The sequence below is a fragment of the Cyrtonyx montezumae genome, unplaced genomic scaffold, assembly GCF_038088225.1.
Source record: "Cyrtonyx montezumae isolate F1298 unplaced genomic scaffold, pur_monq_1.0 scaffold_5, whole genome shotgun sequence".
NCBI lineage: Eukaryota > Metazoa > Chordata > Aves > Galliformes > Odontophoridae > Cyrtonyx > Cyrtonyx montezumae.
The window spans coordinates 17,655,951-17,675,449 of record NW_027072056.1 but is presented as its reverse complement, the minus strand read 5'-3'; the positions used below and the strand labels follow the sequence as shown (position 1 = coordinate 17,675,449).

The 19,499-nt window shown below is 35.0% G+C and overlaps 1 protein-coding gene across 1 annotated transcript in view; it reads left to right on the top strand.

Moving 5' to 3' along the window:
• NAALADL2 (N-acetylated alpha-linked acidic dipeptidase like 2) overlaps positions 1 to 19,499 on the top strand; it is a 264,780-nt gene that overhangs the window by 134,379 nt on the left and 110,902 nt on the right. The window contains exon 4 of the mRNA XM_065748482.1: positions 5,471 to 5,590. Within this exon, the coding sequence (XP_065604554.1) occupies positions 5,471 to 5,590 (120 nt within the window). The remainder of the gene's footprint in view (positions 1 to 5,470; positions 5,591 to 19,499) is intronic.

Below are 19,499 nucleotides of genomic sequence, written 5' to 3'. Positions count from 1 at the left end.
TTGGAGCCCCTTTCTTCCATCCGAATGTGTGTGTAATTCTAGAGTGTATTTTTCAGCCGTTCTACTAAAGAGAAAGTTTGGAGACCTATACATTTGTCTAATGCTTTCAGATGCCAGAGTTCACACCAGATTCAAAAGGTGTCATTTTCCTTTTCACAATTACACGTTTAGTTCTCCAGATCTGGCAAAATGCTGGTTAAACTCCCAAATGTGTTTACAGCACTATATGGTTTGCCATCTCTCTGATCATGTTAAAGTGTGTGACGTTCAGCCAAGTGATGGCTACAAGTACTATGGATAAGAGTGTTTATTATACTCTGGAAAATTGAGTTCTCACTGATGCTTCTGAAAGTTCAAGATGAAATGGATAACCTCTTGTGTACAACCGTTCTTATCTGCATTTTTGAAGTAGATGTCCACTTTATCCTCTGCTTTAAAGTACAGTAACAACAACATATATTTTCTGTGTGTATAGCAAGCATGGATAGTATTAGAGCCAGTGTATGTATTTCAGTATATTATGCATACAGTAGCATGAGAGTTGATTGACAAAACAGACTTCTTATCCTTTGAAACTTGTGCAATTTTAAAATGGCAAAAAAATTGGAAGCCTGCATATTGTAAGGTTATTTTCTAGATATTTATTTTTGACACAGCCAGACTAGCTCTGTAGGTGAAAGAATTTAACAAAACTGAAACACTAGCTTCTAAAAAATTAAAATATAAAACTTAGCTATAAAATGAGATATTTCAATTGTAGTTTAAAAGATTCAAAAGTATGTCCATGTAATACTTTGCATCAGTTGTCACACACATTCTGTCTTTGATAGCGTTTGCATTCTCTTGACACTGTCTTTATGACATGTCATTTTAGACAGGAGATGATTTTCTTTCTTGAGGAGTGTAGGTGTAAACTCATTTCACTCTTTTTCACAGAGAGCCCATGAACAAGCAGAGTGAGGAGAGATCAGTGCCTTTGGGGTACTCCCCCCCTGCTCTACTAGGAGCTGACCGTCCCTGCCATAGCTGTCTAGCTGGCAGCTTGTGCCACAACCTGCAGTAGCTGTGTGTAGATGAAGCTTTTAGGCAACTTCTCAAAGGTTCAAGCATCTTCCCTAGGTTTTAAGTTATATAACCAGTATGGGAAAGAATGCTGTAGTTTTTATTTATTAGTTTATTTTAGTTTAGTTTAGTTTTAATGTAATGTTGTAGCCAAATAATTCTGCTTGGTTTTGTTAGTCTTCCCTCAGTCTGTATGATTTGTAAATATGTATTTACATGAACAGCTATCCATAAATAAGCTCAAACAAGCAGGTTGGCAAATACAGATTACTGTTTCTTCTCAGGATAATATGATCAATGCAGCTTTAATTTCACAAATAAGAAATAATCACTAGAGTTTTAAATTTTGTCACTAGTGAGCTCAGTGAGATGATAATCATTCAGCACCACTTAATGAAACCTTAAAATAATGAAATTTCTGGTCGGTTTTTAAGCCTCAAATGATGTTGTGTCCTTCAGTGTTTTATAACCAAAGTAATGCTCTTCGAGATTTTAAAATAAGTACCAATTTAGTATGACTAAAAAAATGCTTTACTCCAGAATACCTAAAAAATAGAGCATTTGAACCTTATTAGAAAAGATGATATAAGTAAACTTGCCATGTTGGCTATCACACTGAATATCATGAATTAGTCACATATTAGGTTTGCCTTCTGTTTAACAGAAAATGGAAGAACGTGATCATGAGCAGAGGGGAGAAAAAGTAAAAATGGATGAAAAGAAGGAAAAATAACGTTCAGAATAGATACAGAGGGGGAGGGGTCTACTGGATAAGCATTATCAACAGGGGACAGACTATGCCAACTCAGATTTATGTGGAGCTCTGTAACCATAAAACACAGAAGAGATTCTTTTCTGTAGGCTATAAAAAGGCTTCGGTCTTAATTCAGTCTCCATGGGAGATAGCAGGATAAAAAAAAAAAAACCTGCTATAAACTATAAAGAGCAAGCAAGCCAGCAAGTTAAACTCCAGTATCTCTCTAAAAATGATACAAACAACTTGTAGGAACATCCCTGCCTGGAATGGAGCTTTGTTCCTGTAGACATGGTGAGGGAAAGAAAGAGCACCTGAAGTGTGTCTGCAGTTTCCTCTGCAAGATCAAACTATCAAACTCTAGGGCTAAGGGATGTAATTGTTTTCTCCTAGTTGGTATTATACTCCTGAAAAAGCTAAATTTTGATTTTAAAATAATTTAATTTTGGAGAGAAGTAGAAGAGATTGGGAGAAGACCCCTGGCTGCCCTGATTGTGGCATTTTAAAAATGGTTGACAATGTAGGTTTTATGGTATTTTTATCATAATTTTTTTAGGATGGAATGTTTACAACTCATTGAGCATCATCTTGGGACTTGGAAACTAATAATAAGTCTAACATAAAATAATTACTTTTTCTAAAAATGTTTGTTTTATTACCAACCCTTACTTCATTTCATGCATGGGGGAATACTTCTGAACTCCATATTGCACATTACAGTTTGTTCCTAAATAGTCATATCTTTCAAACAGCATAGCGTGAAACAATTTGAAGAGTAAGTACCCAATTCAAATGGATAAAACAGCTCATTGTTTAGTTGTTTTCTAGTTTTCTGGTAAGAGGATTTACTCTTCCATATCTAAATCAAGTATACAAGTGCTCTTTTTCAGCATCTGATAAAAGGAAGAGTTCTCTTTTGTTTTATGAATAAAATTATCTTACCAAAGGAAAGCAACATATCAAGCAGTGGTTATTGCGGGTGGGGTATTCTACTTTATAAATCTGGAATCTGTAAAATGTGATTTCCTATTGTAAGCATCTCTAAAAAATAGGAAAAAAAACCTAATATTTATTCTTTTTTTTTTTTTTTGAGTTGAGACTGGTTTGGGTAAAGCAGAACTTCATGCAATGTAAATAGCTATTTTTCAGCAGATTAAGAGGATAGCACTTCTTGGATTATAATAGGTTTCTCTAACATTATTTTAAAATTATACTTTTAATCTTTCATGCTAGAAATAAAGGATACGGTTGGTTAAGCCACAAAACTTACAGTAAAAGCAAAACTGTCTACTCTGAGCTATTATTGATGTATTTTATTGATAAGATGTTATTGATTACTGCTGAATGGTTATTTATTATAATTTTTATGTTGCCTTCAGGTGTACAAGAAAGGAAGTAGGAATCTTAGAAAATTTTACTCTGATCTTGAGTGCATATGGTGCTTGGAAAGGACCAGCAAGCAGTGCTTGAAAATGTGGTTTGCATCCATAAATTAACAAAGGACATCCAAGGGCAGTTGCTAAATACATTCATAGTTGTGCAAACATGTAGTATTCTTGTTTACAGAATGGTACTAGCACCCTGGAGGAGTAGCCAGCAAAAATAATGTGAAGAGGCATGTGAATATGGGCAGGCATCTCATTTTCACATAGGCATACTGTTGAGGCAAGTGGTTTGATGCTTCATTATGTCATATCTCTGTGTATTGATTTTGCCTCAGGAAAAGTCAGTGTAGTTTCTCATATGAGTGATGAAAGCTCTGGTTTTCAGTTTGCTTGGGGGTAAGTGGGAAAAGTATTGCATCCAAAGGGATTAGAGGTCCCCCCAGAAATCAACTCACAGAAAATCTCTGAAGCTGTGAGACTTTTGAGACTAATAATTATTTCACTTCAGTGTTCCTATTGACTTCTGTAGGTAGAAATTAAAATAAAGCTGAAATCTACAAAAGGAGGCAAAAATTGCGAGAACTTCAAGGAAGCAGTCTGATTAATTCCCTTTCTTCTTTTGAGATGAACTGTGTATAACTGCATTAATTATGAGATCTTTTCAGACGGGAGCTTTAAATTAGGTAAAATATATCATAGCTTGCAATAGTGCCAAAACTTAATTCACCTTATTTTGTCATGTTTTTCAATACAGTGATAGCATAGGAAAGCTTCTATTGGATTTCAGCCTATAGTCACAATTTGAATTTTTTTATTAAATAATCTACATATTCTTTATATAGTAGAAACCCACACATGTTAAAAAATATCTGTATGAATTGCAAGATTTTTGTTCATACATTTCAATATTTGATGTAGAATCTGATGTTTACCTGTTACAGAAGTGTACTGAAGGATACATAAACCTTGGAAAAAAAATTGATGAATTCAATTCACATGTTAAAGCATGAACTCATAATGTTCAGATAGAATTGTATAAGAGCAGGCACTTTCTTAAAATACCTGTGTTTTGGAATCTAGTGAATTTTCACACATCCTACGCTGCCAGAATAACTGTTGGAAAGATTTAAACAGCTTGTGTGAAGATGTCCAAAATCAGAACAGTTGACTTTGGCAATGAGTCCATAGTTTCTGAGGCTGAACTGAAAGAGAAACTTTTCCATCTCGTACTGCTCGTCTCATTTTAATTTTTAAAGGCTTTTTGTAATATTTTTGTTTTTTCATGTGGTTGCATTTCATGTGAAAACTGTGTGAAGGATTTAGAGGTACTATGATTTTCTTTAAAATCCTGAAATCTTCCTGAAAACAGCGTGCAAGATTAATTATCTTCAGATTTGGTCTTTGACAGAGTTAATTGCTATAAATGTGTGAGAAAAATGCAGCTGGTCACTCTTAATTTTGTTTGTGTATGTGGATATATTTATATATGTGCTCTATTTATGTTTATATACATATACGTGTACTTAATCTTTAGAAATGCATCTTGGATGTTGAATTCGTTACAGTCATTGCTTGACATACTCTTGCAGTGTCCTAACTGAAGTGCTGAAGATCATTCTGTAAATTAAAAAAAGGTGTATTAGTTGAATGTGAAAAATAATATCAAAATATTAATAGAAAAGTTTAAGCATCAGAATGGTGTAATCTGTTGTGAACGTTTTATGTTAATGATCAATAACTTATAAGTAAATACTTCAACGCTTAAGCGAGGTTACTTGAGGAGCATACAAGACCCCATAACAAAACTGTCTATTACCACAATGCGTAAACTGAGGTGTTGTTGTATGACCTGCTTAATCATTCACTCTTTCTTGAAATTCTTTACAAGACTCTGGTTCCTTTAAAGAGAGTTAGTAGAGGTTAGTTATTATTACTTACATAGTTCTAATTGTGTTCCTTTTTACTAATAAGGGGAAATTCTCATCAGAACCAGCAGCATTTATTGTAATCATTGGCAAAAAAATAAAATTCTGATTTTTTTTTATCACTACTGAGGAATCATTTGAAAACTGTGAAGATAAAAATGTATTTGTTAGATTTAATTCTCAAGCTCTTTGCTCTTACAGGTCTTTCTATTTCAGTGATTAGAAATGGGGTTAGGCAGAACTGCCAGCTGCTTGTAATTACACAGATAACAGTTTCTGTGGAATGAGCACCCTCCACTGATGCATAGTTGTCAGTATGTCCTGAATGCTGTCTTCTCTTTCAGGCAGAACTTGTTGATATACAGTATGGAACCACAGAAGACTTGATCCAGGTTCAAACCACTACAAATGTGACCAAAAAAATTGCACTTATGAAGCTAGGACAATCACCTTTACTTTATAAGGTTAGTTTTATGCTTTCTATATTTAAGTTGAATTATTATTTGAGTTTCAAAATAACAAAATGAGTGCTTTCCCATTCTATCACAGTAAGTAGATCATTGGATTGGATTCTGCACTGTAGGTAGCCCCTTTGACCTACTGTGCCTCTTACATGTTATAGTTATTTATTTTACTGCATATCTTATAGTCCCCCACTATTACGCTGTATTTTGCCTGGGTTTACTATAAGCTTTTTGGCAAATAAGGAAATCCTTAAACGAAATAATAAAGCATGGAAGGGGAGGGGGGGAGAGAAAGGGAGCAAAAAGAAACAGGAGTTGTTGAATCTCCGCTAAAACTGCATGTGTAAGATGGCTGAAATCTTGTTTCTACATTAGTGTATGTAGCACTTAACCTGCTGGCTCTAGGTTGAGTGTTCTGGTAGAAGAAGCAGAGCACTTTCTGTGTTCACCTGACCCTCAGCTTTCCAATCCCAGGGGGCTGGGTCTAAACTTCAGTGCTTTTTGGCCTTGCTACAGATGTGCTGCTGCAAGCACTGAGATTGTGAGGTTGTGAGCAATAGCACGTGCCATGGGAGAACTATCACATTGTTTATGGATTTGTTTGAGAAATTTATGTGTAACTTGACATCATTGTTACGTGATATAGCGTTCTGTGGGTAACATACCATTGCCTTCTTAATTTTTCCTCCCATTCTTACCACCTCAGAGGGAGAGAGACTGAGGTGGAGAACAGGATTAATTTTCATGGTGCAAAATGTGTAGGCAAACAAAACTTGAGACACACAGGCATTTATCCTTACTTCTGTGAATTTTACAGGCACTCCTGTAAAGTCATCAGGGTTTACCAGCCTGTGGATGGGTTACCACAGGCTCAGAATGAGCGTCGTTGTTTTTTTTCCACTTCTTCCTTCCTTGCTCTTTGGCTGCAGCTCTGCAGGGAGAAAAGTGCATGTATATGTGTTTACTCATTTTCCTGCAAGTCCAGCCCAGGCAGAGAGCACAGAAATGGAGCTCAATAGTCCATTTGTACATTAGATATAATGAACTCCACATATAAAACACATTTAAACCCTGAATATCAAGTAACTGCCTTCTATTGCAAGTATTTTATAAACAGAACGCTGTTTTCCCTTTCAGAAAACACACTAGCCCAATAAATAATTAAACAATTCATTCCCAATTCACAGAAGCAATTATAAAACAACAGTAACTCCAGATCTTATAATTAACAGAATCAGGATCTGCTCTGTCAGCCACAAGAAAGCACGATCGGGACCACAACACAGGTTTAGAAAATAAGCACTTAGTATTTTTTTCTATAGGAATAATATTTGTCTTAATAAAAATGCCATTTTCAACTGAGTAGCTGTAGTTGTTTGTCTAAATTATTTAGCTGCAATCTAATTAAGTTTGTGAAAGGTCAGTTATCATTGTTGGAACTTGGCTGTTGTGCATCATTTCCGCCAATAGATCTTATACTGTATTTCAATGCCAACTGACAAAAATAATGAAATAGCAGTTGGGGCTCATAAAGTAGGAATTTGATAAAGATGTAAAGCTTACTGTAATAGTGTTGTCTACAGTGTCTATGAAATAGACCTTTTACCAATTTAATTCTGTTCCTGTATGTACTTACTATGTCTAAATTACCAAGTCGTGCAGCTGAGGAAGCAGAGCAAGGCAGCTGATCCTGGACCTGCTGCTGTTTGGTCCGAAGGAGTACGTGCTAATTAGAAGCTGAGAGCTTGTTTTCCAAAAGTACCCATTTTTGCATATTCAGAGTGTTGAGTAATGTGAACCAAAGTGTGATCAGTGGTGATGATCAGGAGACTGACTTTAAAAACATTGCTGGTCTGAACTAAAGAGGCAGGTCACCTATGTATATTTGATGTCACTTTTAATAACAGTTCCCAAAGTTGTGAGGGGGAAATACAGCAATCCCTCAAACATGTGTTCTGCTCACACAGGTAGAAATTTTGCTTTTATTTCTTATTTCTTCTTCCTGAGGTTGTAAACTGTCTTTTTTAGGGTATAAATTGTCTCTTTGGCTGTGAAATGACCATAATCTTTTAAAAGTATGTGGAAAATATGTGGGAGGAGAGAAATTGTCTTTTGCAGGAGGTATTTGAACTAAAAGAGAAAGATTGCATTAAACAGCTAGTGTTAACGGGCGCAGTATCTCACCACTGAGTGCATTTCTTGTCTACCTTTTCCCCCTAATGTTTGCTTCTGTATTTACTGAGTCTGTTTTAGCAGCTGCTTTCCTTTGCCTATATTTTCCTTATCTCTGTTGTCCACGTGCTTGGTTTTACATCACATTAAAACACAACACTAGGTCATAACAGAGCTGTCACTATATATATATATAGCTGAAGTTCTTTCCATTTTCTGTATTTAACTTGCATTTTTCACATTTTAATGTTCTTTAATTTCTCATTATTATTACGGTATATCATACAATATCTTAATCAGGATTTGGGCCTTGTTTTTATAGAACTTATACCAAGATGCCTGAAGAGGTTTCAGCTCCATAAGTTTTTAATCTTGTCTTCATTTTTCAGTTTTGCATTTTCTACTGCATGGGTACATTTTTTGCCTTTCTGTCTTTTACTGCTATCTAGACTGTTTTTCTTATGTTCTTCCTACTCTCATGTTTTATGATTTAATATTATTTATTTTAGTCTCGCTTATTCCTTTTCTTCATATTGAAATTACACAATGTTAGCTTAAAAGTGGGATGAAATAGTTACAGAAATGGTTCAAGGACTGGATAAAGTTATGGTAGGAAGAAGGCAGAGTCACAGACAGGAATGTAGTTTTCAAACTTCTATGATTACTGCTTAAAGCGGTTTTGTGGCTACAAACTGGAACTTTTTTTAAGAGCCAGATAATTTCAGAGTAAAGAGGGGTTGGACTTGGACTTGGAACAAGAATATCTTTCTGAAGGAGAAAGCTGAAAATAGAGAAAATTAAATTGGAGATGAAGCACAACTTCTGGAACCATCTTCCATAGAAAATACTTGTTTTCTCTTGCCTTCAAATTGAAAGTGACTGCCTTCTAGTATTCTGCCTGAAGGAAAATCTGCTACAGTCGAACAGTAATTATTTTTGGTGGAACTCACGTTGTTGATGAACTTCAGTAGCTAGTTACATACTGTAGGTTAGAACACGCTCACTATGTCCTTGAATAAGAAGGATACATAATTGTGGGGAAAGATTTTTTTTTTTTTTTTAACTAGTGATGAAGCAAATAACAGTTGTGGTATAAATTGCCTTTCCTGGAAAGACCAGCTTGAGATTGCCTGCTATGTTTGTAGAAAGAAACATCCTCTTCCAGTAGTACAAAATGTGTACTGACAAAAAGACTGATTAAACCACCCCACCAGCACACAGCACTCTGCCCTAAAGCTTCTCTGAGTATATGTCATGACTGTGAGCACATAAAAGAAGCCAGAAGATGTGCTGCTTTTTTCTTTTTCATGATAAAAATATGCAGTAGTATCAATATTTAAATGCTGGAAATACCATAACTAGATTCATGTTTTGAAGGATGATATGAGTCTTAATTGTGATTTAATCTTTGAGTTTGGGGGGATTCAAGAAAAAAACATAATTTTTATCTTAAATTAACTTCCAATAGAGTAACAATAGCCCTGGAGGCCAAATACTTAAGTCTTTACAATGTGTGCACATAAACGTTTTTAATGCATCCATTAAATAAAAATGTTGTGCTAATGTGTAAATATCTGTATTTATTTTAAATATTTATAGCCTTCATAAATATTCACATAACTGATTTTAAATGTCATCAAGTTTAGAAATGTGGATGTTTGCATCTTTGTGCGGGGATTCTTGGAAGCCACTTATGAGCAAAGATTTAGTAAATGGAAAACAGAATAAAAGTCACTTACAAAAGGACCTCTATTTAAAAACTGCATTTAAAAAGTCAGTTTAGTTTGAAAAGTCATGGCAAATTTCTACTTTCTACATTGCTAGGTTGCTGGTATCTTCTTTCTCTTAACTTTGGATTCTTTCCATCTGTCATGTTTTATGGCTAGTATATGCAACTGTGAAGATCACATTTTAAATCTCCTTTCAACTCAGACTGTCTCTACTTCCCTTTCCTGCTCCTTCTGTCTACGCACCTGTATCTATGTGTGTATGTATATAAAATATATAGATTAAAAGTTTTCCAAAGATTCTAAACACCTCATATGCATTTCATTAAGAGCAGTGGGTTTTCTTTGTTTTGTGGAATGTTCTTCTTTTTTTTTTTTTCCAGGGCACTTAGTGTTTACATACTCACTTCCCCTAGGAGTACTGTGAGATTTATAAAGATATATCCTCTTGAGAAACCCTTCTTGAAAATTTGAGCCATATGTGTATGTAGTACGAATAAAAGTTATAGAGGCATGTAAAACTAGACCTGCAGAAGTGGATTGAAAGAGATCACATAGTCCATTTAGGCTAAATCTACTATGATTTCTGGTAATTCTTTGTCTTCTTTCTTAAGTATTTCCAGGGTAAAAAGTTTGTAGTTTTCCTCAGTAATGATCTCCTGGACTGCACCACTCAAGATTGGATGTAAAACCTGTTTATTTTTTTCCTGTGTGGTGAGAATATGATAGACTCCTTTTCTTCTGCAATAACCTTGTATATCACGCTTCTCAGTTTTCTTTTCATTAGACTGAAAAAACCTGTTTCTTCCAGTCTTTTTTCGTATTGTTTTGTGTAGACCTTCTATTGTTTGAACTCCCTTCTATTAGTTTAAAACTGATGTTTGGGATTTTTTGCCCCAGAACTGTGTTGGTGTTTCAACTGAGCCTGGTCACAGATTTCTACAAATCCTATTCCTTTCTTTACAATTGCTTAAATCCTGCCCAAGTGAAGTAACGCTCATATTACTATCATCTGGTTTCTCAGGATCTCTGTTATTTATTACCTTTTCAAAATCTTATCCCAATTGCCAAAATCATGGGAGTTCCTCTTTGGATAGTCAAATATGATTTCAGATTGTTTGATAATGGTCATATTTGTTGATGCAGAGTTTGTGGTTTGGCCAAGTTGTATTCCTACAAAATAGGCTAGTTCTTACTTTGACTTTGCGGAATCTCTGATTGCCTCGTGGTCCCTCTTCTGTAGTCTTTTTTTGCCTTGAGTTTGTAGAAGATCCCTTCTTGCAAGTCTTCAGCTTTCATTAGTGTTCTTGACCCCTTTCTTCCCCCCAAAATTTAGTAAAGTTTAATTCACTCATGTTCTTAATCTTCCACTTCTCAAAACTCTTTTCATCTGTGAGATACAGTCAAGTCAGAAGAGGACTTCATTGCAATTTTTTTTTCCACCTCTGATAAACAGAAAAGGCAGATAAACAAAAAACATCAAAATAGTTGCTGGACAATTGTATGAAAAAAACATTTATGTAATTGTTTTCATATGATTGTCAATCTTGTTTTGAACGCTAGTCACCTATTTACCTCTTCCTGATTTCATGATGTGTGGAATGATAATGAACAAGCTGTTTTGCTACTTAGTGATTACTGAGAAATTTGGTTAGCTCTGAAGACCCTGGGTCTTCCTTCATCTGAAAGCATATCAAATTTAAAAGATTGATAGATGTACTTCTCAGTCATATTCCACTTACTTTGATGACAATTCTTCCTTGTTCTATTGAACAGACAGAACAAACTATAACAGCTAATTAGAGAAACCTGGAGACACCCTGCCTTGAGGTCATAAATCTGTTGTGCTTGAGTGACTGAAAAATATACGTCCCCAGTCCACAGAGTACACGTACTTGAGTTAAGAAAAGGAGAAATAACTGCAGAGATTTATCACTCAGTATTTTAACCTGAAGTAATATTTTAATTTTTTATTTACAAGCATATTTTGAAAAAGAGCTTAAAAAAAGTGGAAGTGCCAATTCTGATACATTTAAGTCTCTATGTGAGGTACCATGGGAAAGAAAATTGAGATAGTATTGACTTGAAATCTGTTGTTGATGATTAAAAAAAACCCACAAAAGAGTGGTTTTGTGCTGCTGATGGGAACCAAATCACACTGAGCTCTATTGTTCAGTTTGTAGAAAGCTGTTCTTAGAATAATTTAAACCAAGCATGTCAATTTACCTTGTACTTATTCCAGCGTTTGAAGGATGATGTACTGTGACCCAGGCCATCTAAACGTGAAACAATGTCAGTACAGTTATAAATTCAATCTGTATCCCTCCAGATGAATATAAAATAGTTGACAAAAATTTGCTCTCCTATCCCTTTAGTCAAGTGCACTGCAGTAAATACAAGTAGAGAAAGAATTCCAACTCTATACAGTAAAAATAGGGAAAAATAATTCAGGCTTGTAAGCAGTAAGATGAATATGGAAGGGATGGGTTAGGAGAAAAACAATTGATGTCTGGGAGGAAGCATAATTGTAGCACAGCTTGTCAATATTCTCTACTAATTAACATTTTGGTTTCATCAGTAAAAGGACTTTCAGTTATTACTCAATTCCTTTTCAATTACAAAACCCTGTGTTTGTTTGGTTGGAAGGAGAAGTGTGCTATTAGCAGAGTTAATGAGGGGACATATAAGATAAATAAGCAAAAGTAGGCATTGATTACTTTGCACTTCTGATGTGACAGTATTTTTCCATAATGTTTTCCGTAGTCATTGCTGTATTGTATACACATTTGTATTCCCCGTCCCTATTCTCTTTCTATTCTGGACTGACACCAAAGTTCCACTGCTGAATTAAGCAATAAATTGTTAGCTATTTCACTGTATATGTTGTCTTGTTAACTTCAGTGGTACTGAACACTTGTTTTTCCCTTAGGAAATTAAATTTAAATATTCCTATGCTCAGTTGGATGTTTAATTGCACAAACATTAAATTCATCTTTTGAAAAATTAATCCAACTCCATTATGAATCACTATTTTCTCAGGGAATATTTCCTCAGGGAATGCGATGACCATTTTATAGCAGGTCTCCTCCTGTTAGTACATCATTCTTTGATTGATGGAGAGTGTGTCTTCCATTCAAAAATGGAAGATGGCTGACTCATTTAAAAACAAAACAAAACAAAAAAATAAGCAAAGATTCTGACATTGTCTTAAACTTTTGTTGAATTTTAGAGATGTGAAGACAAGCATAATTTTCTATTTTATCAAGGCCTTAAAAAGCGAGTTGTAAATGTGATCATCCAATTTACCAAGTCCTGATTAACAGTTCAAAGACAAGTGAAATGGCTTGTGAGGCAATTGTTCTGAAGCAGAGCCTAACCAAAGAAATCCATTGCCTCTGTACCTCAGACTCTTGCATCCGCACAGCTGATCAGGTGCTTTACACACCTTGTCTTTCCATCATAAAATCTGAACTGTTGAAATCAGGTGCACTGGCCATATTTCTGCAGTGGCCTTGGCACTTTTCCTTCTGCTTGTATATAAGGAATCAGAGGGATTTTTTTTCTGCCCAAGCCACTAATTGAGCCAGCTCTTCACATTTGTTGAACTTGGACTTCACAAAAGTACCATTCATTAATTTTATGGGCTCCTTTTCATCACGTGCGTTTCCTGCACATGCTGTTCAATTTCAACAACAGGTGGAAAAGTGGAAGAGAAAATAGAAGATATGAGAGCTTTGAGCAGAGATAGAATATGTAAAAACTCATTCTGTCAGAACTGATCTACGTGCCTGTACATTCTTCAAAAATATCAGATACCGAAGTAGGTTGAAGTAATACAATCCATGCCATCAACCATCCTAACTTCTCACCCAAAAAACCGAGAGGATAAATGTAGACCAGTACTATTCACACTGGTTATTTTTCATGTTCACAGTCCTGTTCATACCACAGGACAGTACCTTCTTTCTTTTTTTTTTTTCCTTTACTTTTTTTATCTGTCGTTTTAAAATGCATTTAAGTTATGCAGTTAAGAAAAAAATCAATAATCTAGTGAGTTCTGTGAATAGAAATAGCTTTGAAGATGGTCCTATAGAAATCTAAATTTAGACATAGCTTGATTGGATATGCATTTATGTTCTGCATGGCTTTCATGGTTGGTCTGTGAGATCTGGTTCACTAAATCATTGCTCGTGATTTATCTATGAAAGTCTGAATTCTGACCTTACAAATACACCTGTGGTTTGCGTTGTGATCTGAACTTGGAGTAAAACTATGGTCTTGCTGAATGCTGATTGCCAGCCTTTTCATTGGTGTCGGCAGAATAACATTTTTAGACTTCATGGTCAGTAACCTACAGAAGTTTTTGATTATTTTCCATGGTATTATTTAATGCACTATTTTTAGTTTTTCTATAGCTGAATTTTGTAGAACATAGCTGCATAAAATATATAATCGCTTGTCCTCAGGGCTTGGGAAAATCTGTTGGGATTTTTTTTTATCTTTTGGCATGGGCTAGCAGGTTCCTTTTGACATTATATCTTTTCATTTCCTCTCGCTTTCCTCTACATGGTGGTGAAGCAGCCTAGAATAACTATGTCAAAATGTTTCTTTTATACTGTCATTGATATGTAGACGTGGATTTGAAAAGAGGAACACCGAGTCCATCATTCCAAATGTATTTGCACACTCTTGGCAATTGCAACTGTATTTACTCAGGATATTACATTTTACAAAACGTGAGATGATGTTTCTATGCAGCAGGTAGTATTTGTACAATTATGCATTTTTTTACTTAACAGGAAGATTGTGAATTTCAATATGAGAGCTGAGGCATTTTAATTTCATCTTTAGGTCTGAGTAATTAATTCACTTGGCAGTACCTTACCTAAGTTAAATTTATCTTTGTTTACTCTAAATTCTAATCTAAATAAATGGCAATTTGCTTGAATTTATTTTATCCTACTATATTCTGATGTCTCTAAGTGGGTCTGTTTTTTGTGTGATGGGTTTTTTCTTTTGAGTATGCTTTTTTATGCTGTTCTGTTTTTTGTGGTTTGTTTTTGTTTTTTTTCCCCCTGATTTTAAATAGATCCTAAACAATTTTCTGAGCACAATTAATTCTCCACTTTCAAAACTGAAGTTGCAGTAATTCACAGTAACTATCTTAAGAAAAAAAACCATTTCTTTTGGCTTTTTGATACAAACATATCAACTAAGGATGTTGTATGTGAAAGGATTCCTGAGCTTCCTGATGCTCACTGGTACATAAAACAGAAGTTGCATGAGCACAGTAACACAGCTAAAATTGGTAGAGGCTGCTTGACAATAATCGTCTTGGGATTCCATCAGATAAATAGTAACTTTTAATGGATAGTTACTTTCACTTTTCTATCACTTTTTCACTTCTAATTTCTCTAAAAATCAAACTCATTATTGGTAGCCTTTGTAAATAATCATATATACATTGAGTGATGTCTGTCAGGGCAACACACGCCTAGCTACTAGTAATGTTTTAGACAGAGGACAGAGTATTTGCATTTTGCGAAGGCTGAAGGATGCCTGTACTGATAATTGAGGCTTTTATTTATGTTTTCACACTGCAAGTTGTTATGCAGCCATCGTAAGAACTCTTACCAAACAGCTTCAGAATGGCCTTGACATGACCTAGAGAGACCACCTTTTTGCTAAAAGGAAGCATATTTTTCATTTCCAAGTCCACCTTGGTTTTGCTGAGAGTGGGAAGTGCTTATGTTGCCTTTTATAGAAGGGTTCAGTTATCTGTGTTGGTTTTATGATATAAACTGTCTATTAGGGAACTGACCTAACAGCTCGTTTCAGCCCGGCCTCAGAGAAAAAATAATGTTTAATCCACTTAACCACTTGACCATGTCGCAGTTTCTTTATCATATGATAGTGTGTATGAAAAAAAGGCAAATCCAAATCTGCTGGTCCAGGTAGTTCTTGGATTCCAATTTTAAGACATCTCTATGATGTATTACAGGTCAGTTATTGTACACCTGACTGCCATGGATGTTACTCTCTTTCAGTAGCTATGTGCACATAGCAATGCAGGCCATCATGTGTATGTGTGATATGCTGGATCTACTGTTTCCAATATCAGAGAAATGTTATAACCTTTATACAGGCTTGGTAGTGTATGTTGGCTCCAATGTAAGAGGCTTAAAACATGAAGCTTAAAAAATGAGAGACTAGGGAAGACATTCAAAATGCATTAGGAGATTGTACATAGCCTCCTGCTTCTGTGTAAGAACTACATGAAGCAGTGATCTCATTCAAAACAGTATCTACCTTTCTTGTTTTAAAAGATTGAATAAACACATTACAATGTTTGCACCATATTTTACCCTTGATGTATCTAAAAAATATCTTTTGCTTTAGCCAACAAAAATGACATTGGAAGAATGATGTGGAATATGGTAAAAGTAGAGACATTTTCACTAGATAATATTTTTACTTCCTTTGTTTTCAGAGAGATTGTGATTCATTAGAAAGTAATTCATTGTGAGTGATAGAGGTCTCAGCATTTTAAAAGATTTTCACTGTACAGATAAACAAAGTCTTAGGTCTCTAAATAACATTTATGTTATTTATTCTCTAAATAACATTTATTTAATACTTTTTTTTTCCCTCTGGAAATTGTTAGTTGATGTCTTATGGCTGAGGTGTGTTATGTGATGGTTTGTTTGGTTTGCCCCTGAGGTAGTTTATAATTACTTGGGAAAAAGATATCTTTAGTATTACTCTTATCATATTATTTAACTGTACTCAAAGAGGAGGAAAACATAATAACAATAAATAATAATTCTTTCTTCGAAGAAAGATTCATTTCTCATTAAAGAGGAAGCAGCACTTCCTTGTGTTGAATGGTGTTGACTTAAGTCTTGGTATCTTGTTATTTGGTTAAATTGATTCCAAATCTTACAGCATCATTTTGGAAACTACTTTGTTAATTTTGTTTATATATATATATATTTTTTTTTTTGGACAAAGCTTATATGTTATGTATCTTGAAATCCACATACTTGAGTTTTCTAGCTAAAGCCATCTGGGATTTTTATGCTGATGGTTGATACGTTATGTTTATTGCTTTAGGAAATGTAGAGGAGAAAGGATGATGTGAAGTGATAATGCTGTAATACATGTGTGATAATATATGGCTGGGACTGTTCTTATTGTTAGATGTATTTATTATAAATGATACTGAACACAAGCTGCGCATAGACACAGAAAGCATATGATTATAGAAATTAATCATGGAATAAAGCAAGCGATATACCATATTTTGGCAATATTAAAGAATATAAATATAAAAAGGAAAAATCGCTGGTAAAAAGTTCTTTAACTTAACACCAGCAAAAAAAGCCCCTGTGTTCTTTGAATTCTTCTCCTTAAATATGTACTTCATTGGCTACTTCTGAAGGTCAACAAAGCAGCAGTTATCCTCTAATAAGAGATGGAGGACTTGTATATTGTTCCAGGACTAGCATAGCATCAGTACAGTTCAGATCCTGCTTCTACACAGGCATGTGACCTTCATATCTTTTCACATCTGTCTCAAATGGGAGCAGAGGGAAAGACTTTGGAAAGAACTGCATCCATCACAGACTTGTAAATTCAGAACTGTGTGTGTAATTGGGCAAAGGCTTGAGAGGATTTCTCAGTCTGATGTTACCTGATCTCTGATCTCAAACTTGTACCTCTGCTGCCTTCTGGCTGCTAGGAGATCATCATATTCAAGTGTCTTTCTTGGAACTATGTGTTGCAGAACAGAAACATTTAAGAGACTCATACAAACTTTAAATGTATGTTTTTCCAAAAAATATTATGCCCCTCCAGAGAAATGGAAATAACTGTATTGACTACTTCTGTTTGCTTAAGGGACACACAAGTAAATACTCAGATACAAGAAGACAAATTAGTTAACAGTACCTTCTCAAAAATTGCAGCAATTTTTTTCCCTATCAAATAGCTCAGTTCTTTGGGCAAAGAAAAAGGAAAAAAGAAAAACAAATGCAAAAACACAGAGGAAAGTATTAAAAGATACCTAGACCAAAGAATAGAGAAACTCTGGTTTATTGTTGGAGAGACGCCCATAGCCTTTTCTGCTGATCTTTTACACTCATTTTGAACTCAGTCATAAGACTTATTTTTCCAGCTGGGCTGAAAGAATCATTTCATTCTAATAGTTATTTTATATTCGCTTTTCTGGAAAGCGGTAAGAACCTGTTGACTTAACACCTTGTTTCAAACTACGTTTGTCCATCACCAAGTAGTTGTGAATTCTGAAAGAAAGGTTATTACAAAAACTGGGAATACTCAGGAGTTAAATACATGTACTCAAATCTGGAGATTTTAGATGATAACCTGGATCTTAGCATCAGTGATTGTGAGTTGAAATGATTGTAAATATTTCTAAGGCAGACCCCAAGGTCTGCAATATTTTCTAATTATCAAAGTTTGTCTCGTGGAGTGAGAAGAGTTGAGCAGTGCTGGGGAAGATTTTTAGTGTCAGAACTGCCTTTAAACTCTGTCTTCATGGAATGTCATGTGAGCAGATCATTATCTTTAGACATCTCATTTCAAGGGGCAGTTTAATAGTTGCTGGCCAAAAAGGAAAAAAATAAACAAGCTAAATTGGTGTAAAGCTGGTGCAACAAGTAGCAGCCTGACTGTAATGCACTTTCCATTAAAGTGATTCAAAAGCAATCTTGCTGTTTATAACCCTGAATTGACTTAGCACCTTCTTAAGGAGTTACAAGTAATGATAAATGCAAAGATTACTCCTCACTGCTTATCAGTCACCAGAGAAAATGAATTAATATATGAATGCAGAAATTTCTATTTATGCTGGTTTTCTCCTTGCCTCATTTGCTAAGATGTTGGATGAGAACTCGTTTATCTGAACTTGCAACTATTCTGTGTTTTTCTGTGTATCCCAATGCTGTGCTGAGCACCCAGGGGTATGAATGTCATCTTCACTTTGATGTCAGAATGTTCATTGCGTGGCCTTGCAGCATAATATTGTCTTGTGCTTGAGCTTTTATTTGTTGGTGGGTTGGTGATTTTGTTTGTGAGTTGTTTTTTTCTGGAGGATAAAGAACCATACGCTTTAAAGGCTTTTACTGAAAGTTCTGTCTCGGGAGAAATCGGTGGTGTAACAGAAATTGATTGATCATGGGTTGCAATGTATTTCTTTTTCATTCATCATCTAACTACAGTATTCTATGTTTATGTCATTTAGAAGTGAGTTCAGTGTAGTTCTGTGAGCTGTAAGTGGTGCTAAATCTTTTCAGTGGGCCCATTAGAGAGAACTGTATTTGCTTTTAACATACAAGGTTTTGAAAGATATTTTCTTTTAGTCTTATTTACCTTCCCCAAGAAATTGTCAGAGAGATAAAAATGACCTAGCAAATCTCTCATATGAATTTACTGTGGCTGTTGTCCATGACCCAGCTGGTGAGAGGAGTAGCATTGTTAGTGTATCTTTCTTAACCACTTTTGGTATTAGGGTTTTCCTTTTCAATCACTACATAAGAAATCTTTATGGCAATATCTTGGGCATATTTTTTACATTTTACATTTTTCACTCCGTCTTCAAGGCATGACAAGGCCATCACTTTGGAAGGATGTCTTGGAACTAATTGTATACTACTGTTATTGCTTTTTTTGTTGTGACTTTTTTCTTCTTTTTAACTGTTGGTGAATGGACAACTTTGTAGTGCTTTGTGATTGCCAAACTAATACAGCTGCCACCCCTGTTTTCATCAAGTACTGCAACCTTGGACCTCCTTCATGTAGCTCTTTCTACCATTTCATTTTGGTGAAATGGGCTATTTAGTAGGTCACAGGAGGAGCCAAAGCTCTGATTTACTGTTGTGCTGAATAGTAGTGAGAAAGGACTGCAGAAGAAAGAAAGAAAAAAAAGCTGCAAATGTTGACTTTAACAGCTGCTCTTTCTTTTGTGTAGATTTCCTGCCGTTGTGCTTTGC